Here is a 6,220-nt window from a genome sequence, read left to right as displayed (position 1 = left end):
CCGGAGCGGCGGCGGCGGCGGTCCGGCGCTGGGCATGGGGCGGCGGCGGCGGGGGGCGCTGCCGGAGCCGGCGGGCGGCTGCTTCTGCTGCCTGGCGGCGGCGCTACCGCTGCTGCTGCTGCTGCTGCCCGCCGGGTGCCCGGTGCGGGCGCAGAACGACACGGAGCCCATCGTCCTGGAGGGGAAGTGCCTGGTGGTCTGCGACTCCAGCCCCTCGGCCGACGGTGCCATCACCTCCTCCCTGGGGATCTCGGTGCGCTCGGGCAGCGCCAAGGTGGCCTTCTCGGCCACCCGCAGCACCAACCACGAGCCCTCCGAGATGAGCAACCGCACCATGACCATCTACTTCGACCAGGTCAGCCACCGCCTGCTTCGCTTTCCCTACCCCTTTCCCCGCGCCGGCCGGCCCCTGCGCAGGCATCCCCCGCCCCTGCCTCCCCCTGGCTGCGCGCGTATTCTCCTTCTGGTTCCCGTTCCTTCTTTTAATCCCCACCCACCCGGTCAATAGCATCTTTACGTCTCAACTCCCCAGAAAGAATTTGGAAAGTTCTTTCAGGTGGCTGCGGGGCTTTTCTAGGGTAGTACCGGGCGGGGAACACGCTGGCTTCTTGTCCAGTCACACTCGCTAGTATGGAAAGGGCCTTAACGTGAGACTCTGTGCCTCGGACGCGTGCGGGGGCGCCTTGCAGTCAAGAATTGCCTCTGCCTGCCAGGAACGACCGGGGGACGGGTGCTCATCCCTCCTTCGGTGCAAATTCAGATTTACCGCTGAGGAGTTGCCGGATCTGCCTATTCGGAGCGCATTTGGCAATGTTACAGCGTCTCACAGAGGGAGGGAGGGAGGGATGAGGAAGAAGAGGGTGCTTCCCGCGTTATCAGGAGAGGCAAACGGTGTCCCCGGTGGGCTGTATCGGAATGGTGTTATCCCGCACAGCATACGCCGGGCAGAGCAGCGAACAGCCCGGCCTGCTTGTCCTGCCCCTGCCTCGTAGCACCGCTTGCCTCCCGGAGACCATACCCTGTCCATCCACTTTATTTTTGCGGTGAAATTTCCTTTTTTCCTACCACTTTTGACTCCTGAAGTAGTATTGCAGTCAGCCAAAATTAGCATGCCAGATAGTTTTCTCTGGGCTTGTTTGTTTGGTTGGTTTTTGGATTGTTTGTTTGTGTTTTTTACCTGTCTGTCTGGCTGTCATTTATCTGTCTACCTGTCCCTCCTAACGAGTTTGCACAGCTATTCGTCACATACAACATCTCATAAAATCGGATCAGTAAAAAACCAAAACAACAAAAAATCAAAACCCCAACTTGATAAATATGTAGTATATTTTAGATGCTTTACCCGGCAATGTGCAGTTCCTAGGAGTGTGAAGGCATTTTCTCGGTGCTCTCACAATAAGGGTTGGTTGGGTTTTTTTGGTGGTTTTTTTTTTGTTTGTTTGTTTTGTTTTGTTTTGCTTGTTTGTTCCTTTTTTAGGAGACTAGAGACTTTGGCTGTTTGGGAAGAAAGGCTCGGGATTTGCGGGGTGGGGGGCTATGGTGTTTTTGTTTTCTCCTGCTTTGTATTTTTCTTCACTAAAGCAGAGCTTTAGCCCGCAAACTGAGCGTGACGGGTGTGCCCCGGGTAGGGCACGGCGGAGCAGCCGGCTCGGGCGCACCCGCTCGCCGGACGGCATCGCCACCGACCCGCAGATTCTTCTCTTCCCGCCGCCCGTGCCTTTCCAGCCAAATCCTGCTGCCCGTCACAGGACCCTGGACAAGGCGCGAGCGGATGAGCCGAGGCCAGATCCCTGTCAGATCGGCGGGACCGGCAGGGTGCGGCTGCCGCTTCCGAACGAGGCTTTGCACATCTGCCGGAGGGCTCAGCTCTTCCCCCCGCCCCCCCTTTTTTTTTTCTTGGTTTGGTTTGGTTTGGTTTGGTTTTGGTTTGGTTTAGTTTTGTTTGTTTGTTTGTTTTGTTTGTTCTGTGGTTGGTTGGTTGGTTTGGTTTGGTTTGGTTTGGTTTGAAAAAACATTGAAATATATGACAAATTAAGGGTATTGCCGGGAAGGAGACCAGGCCCACCCCAGCCTTCTGAGATGTGGGCCAAGTGGCACAGCCCTCCAGAGCGACAGAGAGACATGAGCTGGCAGATGTTGCTGTTGCTGAGCATCCACTCTCCTCCTTTGCCCCTCTGCAGTGCAGTTTAGTTCTGTACCCTATCAAACTCGAGGCCAGCTCTGATTTCAGTTGTGTTAGCCAAAAAAAAATACATTTTCATTATGAGCTAATGACTTTTGGGATTTTTTCCTACCTTTTTTCCCCTCCCTCCTTCCCTCCATTTCACATTCCTCCCCCTCCCCCTTCTGCCACCTTTATTGACAGCACACTGTGGACATTTGCACTTCATCTAACCGGTTTTGGAGATCATTATTGCATAACTAAATTGCTTTATTAACACTGATGCCTGTTAAATACCTCTGTAACTTGACTCCATTCCCCTGCTGTGCACTTTTAATTGTGCTTCAAATGCCATTTTGACTATGCTTTATGTTGGTCATTGAGCTCATGTGAGATTTTCACTGGTGCTTTTCTAAGGTTAGTCTGATTTCTCTGATTTCTCTCTTTCTCTCTCTCCTTTTCTTTGTTCTGTTTTATTTGTTTACATTCCAGGTATTAGTTAATATTGGCAACCATTTTGATCTTACTTCCAGTATATTTGTAGCACCAAGAAAAGGGATATATAGTTTCAGTTTCCACGTGGTCAAGGTCTATAACAGACAAACCATCCAGGTGGGTTCTAATCTAAAGAAGATGCTGTCTTTCCTTTTCTTTTTTTTCTTTTCTTCAAATGCTCATTTCTGCACTCATATTTGCAAAAACAGCAATTGAAGAATGAGACTGTGGGTTATTGTCAAAGGGGTCTGTATACATGACAGAAATCACTCATTGCCCATTGCCTTGGCTTAATTCAATCTAGATTCTAACCTGTACAAAAATTTGGTGATGTGCACAGGGCAAAAAAATCATTGAGAGTATTGAGAAAACTCAGATTCTGTCTCTTTGCACTTTTTAGGTAAGTTTAATGCAAAACGGCTACCCAGTGATTTCAGCTTTTGCAGGGGATCAGGACGTCACCAGAGAAGCAGCCAGCAATGGGGTCTTGCTCCTCATGGAAAGAGAAGACAAAGTGCATCTCAAACTGGAAAGGGGTAACCTCATGGGAGGGTGGAAATATTCAACCTTTTCCGGCTTCTTAGTCTTTCCACTATAAAAGAAGGCCAAATAGGAGACAGATCCATGAGCCAGAGCAAGGATTCAATTGTTAATGACACCCTGAACTTGGCAGCACATGAAAATATTTTCAGTCACCCCGTCAGACTGTCACGGTAGAAGAATGATAACCTTCTAAACTCCAACATTTGCTTTGAATATTGACAATTCCTTGGAACCTGCGCCTCTAATTAGTTTTAGACGACAGTGATCTTTAGGAGAAATGAAATTATCGACCTGAGCAATTTGTACCTGTGACTGTAAAGTCAATTTTGGATTTTATTGTTGGGATCATTGACTTTCTTATTCTTTTTATTTTTTTCCTCTCTTTCGTTTTTTCCTCTTTTTCTTTCTCTTGTTGTTGTCCCAATGAAAAAAATAACTCGGACCACAGAATCACTTTGTCAAAGGCTCACTCCAGAGCCAGAAGAATGGAGTGTTCAGCCCAATGAGGTGTTCTTTCCATGCTTTATTTCTTTGTGTTGTATAGCCTTAAGGAAAAAAGAAAAAAAAAAAAGAAAAGAAAAGAAAAAAAAAAGAAAAAAAAAGAATGGCTTCAGTCTCAGTCCTGTATTTTTCTGGGGGAGGGGGATTCTGGACATTACTGTGTCAAGAAGTGCTTTATCCAGTGAAGCAAAATTTGCACGATTGGAACCTTATTTGTGTTGTTCGTGTTTTTCATCAATTTTTTATTTTTCCTGATTTTTGTTTGTGTGTGCTAAAAATGTAAGCTAGATTGATCAATACGACAAAACAAAGCACATATATACCCTGTAGCTCTACGTAAGCTAACCAGTGAACAATTCTGTCTGCACTTTCCAGCTGATCTTTATAGACCTATTTAGAGAGAGGGAAAGAGAGAGAAAGAGCGAGAGAGCTACATGATCCTTCAATTACAATCTGGAAAATATAAAGGAACTGACATTTCTGAATTGTCCTGACATTTCTAGAAGCAACAGTGGAGGCTTTGAGTACCTTCTCTGACCATACCCTAAAATATATCCTTTCTTTGCATTACCATATTTTGGGTGTTTTTATCTGATATTTATTTGATATATTTGTCCACTAATGCTTGAGTACACATTGTGGGAGCGCAGAGTGATGGCGGAGCAAGCTCTTCCTCTTCCAAATTAAATAAAACCATTTCCACTTAAGCTGTCCGTGGCAAGTACCAGAGGAATAGACACAAGCATCTTTGACAGCCTTGGGGAGAGGGACCTTAGAGGATCAGCAAATGCTCCAGAGGTTGGCACAGGTGCCATGCTAATATATTAGCTGTGTGTGCTCTTCCCAACATAAATGACATCACAGTTCTAGGGGTTGACTGACATCGATATTCAAGGTTGGGAAAATTATTATCCCAATCAACAGGAGGTAAAATATCAGGCCAATGCCAGTTGTATCCTTTTGCCTCATTCTCAATAAACAGATCTTGTTTCTTGAATTTTTTAAGTTTGGTTTTTTGGTTTGCTTGGTTTTTTGTTTTTTTTTTTAAGAGTAGTGTACTAGACAGTATGCTGAGGAGAATCTTATTAGAGGAGATCCAGAATGAATGTTTATTTCATAGAATTTTTATCTTCATTTATTTAATTTTAAATATTTCATTTTGCTACTAATCCTCCAAGGATGGATGTGCAAAAGAATTTATTTTTGTCAAATTCACTCCTCTGCCTCAAGCAAATATAACACAAAGGCATTTGCAGGAAATCAGTGGTAACTACATTGTATTTCAAAATTATGGTGGACATGTCATTTTCATTGTAAATTTATCATTAAAGGGACAAAATTAAAGTCATATATTCTTAAAAAAAACTATCTGTGTTGCTTATATACCTCAGATGATTAAAACATAGGCCAATTTAATATTTAATATTTAATATTTTTGTGCATTTTCACCATTGATGTGGTTTGTTTGCTTTGCCGTTTCACTTTGCCAGTTACTGAATGAATTGTTTTCAGGTTGTTGGTTTTTTAAATGGGTTGCATTTTCTAGTTCCCCTTTGTGCTTTGGCATGACTGCAATGTTTCTAGTTGCAAAATATCACAGGGCTACATTCAAGTACATGAAATAAAACCTGAGTCAGCAGCAACCTTTTTCTATTAAAATACAATAAATACAGTTGTCTTAATGGTAGACATTGTAAAACTACTTTTTGTGTTTACAACTTGATTATGTCACTCAAGGAAACAGAAACTGAGGTGGGTTCAAGGTCCCAAGTTTTTAGTTTCTACTATATTTTTAATTTAAAATAAAAATACTCAGTAAAAATACTTTAAAATAAGAATTAGTTTTATTTTAAAATTCTGCCTACCATAATCACATCCAGTGTTCTTATTTATTTCAGTTCACTTGGCTTGAATAAGGCAATGACATCTTAGTTCTGGCTCTCTCCTAAGCTAAATGAGGCCAATGACAATGTTTTCCTTGGAACTTATCTTGAAAGTTTCTTATGCCATTGAAGCTGCATGATCTGAATATCTCACTTCATGTATTCAAGCTCAGTAATCCTGACCATGCTTCTTTTATAAATATGTTTATATGATAACCAATCTTCTGAATTTAAAGAAGTCATCTCATATAATGCCTCTTTCCCTCTGCTACTCTTGTGTCTTTCATGCTAAGCTATAGAGTTAGGACTCTTATACAAACAGTTAAAATAAATGGAAAATGTGGAGTAAATTCTTATTGTACACTTATTACGATCATGATTCCTCTTTTTCTTTTATTTTCTTTGCAATATTTATTCCCTTTTCCCTTTTAATTTTGCATCTGGGTTTGAGAAAGCGCAATCTACTTGCTTTTGGAAATGGTAGAAATTTTGATATATTCGTAAGGTGTGGATTCATTATATATTTTATGCTGGAGGGGAAAAAATGTACAACTGCAGCAATGTAGATTGCAGGAAATATGATGTGAGAACAATTAAAGGAGCCTCCCAGTACCTCAAGAGTAGGCTTATAGAAATT

At 43.0% G+C, this 6,220-nt stretch overlaps 1 protein-coding gene across 1 annotated transcript; it reads left to right on the top strand.

Moving 5' to 3' along the window:
* The first annotated feature begins 34 nt into the window (after window positions 1–34).
* Window positions 35–5,939, top strand: CBLN2 (cerebellin 2 precursor). The gene is made up of 3 exons (XM_042032589.1): window positions 35–355; window positions 2,654–2,773; window positions 3,057–5,939. Exons 1-3 carry the CDS (start codon window positions 35–37, stop codon window positions 3,252–3,254), a joined length of 639 nt encoding a protein of 212 aa, XP_041888523.1. The 3' UTR covers window positions 3,255–5,939.
* The last annotated feature ends 281 nt before the right edge of the window (window positions 5,940–6,220 follow it).

Source organism: Corvus kubaryi, unplaced genomic scaffold (assembly GCF_017639235.1).
Source record: "Corvus kubaryi isolate FWS band 111438036 unplaced genomic scaffold, C.kubaryi_AGA036_p1.0 132, whole genome shotgun sequence".
Classification (NCBI taxonomy): domain Eukaryota; kingdom Metazoa; phylum Chordata; class Aves; order Passeriformes; family Corvidae; genus Corvus; species Corvus kubaryi.
The sequence above is the reverse complement of the archived record's forward strand: the minus strand, read 5'-3'. Positions and strand labels throughout refer to the sequence as shown.

Coding starts and splice junctions, on each gene's coding strand:
- CBLN2 (XM_042032589.1), top strand. CDS start 35: ATGGGGCGGCGGCGGCGGGGGGCGCTGCCGGAGCCGGCGGGCGGCTGC. Junction 356..2,653: donor TGACCATCTACTTCGACCAG/GTCAGCCACCGC, acceptor TTTACATTCCAG/GTATTAGTTAATATTGGCAA. Junction 2,774..3,056: donor ATAACAGACAAACCATCCAG/GTGGGTTCTAAT, acceptor TGCACTTTTTAG/GTAAGTTTAATGCAAAACGG.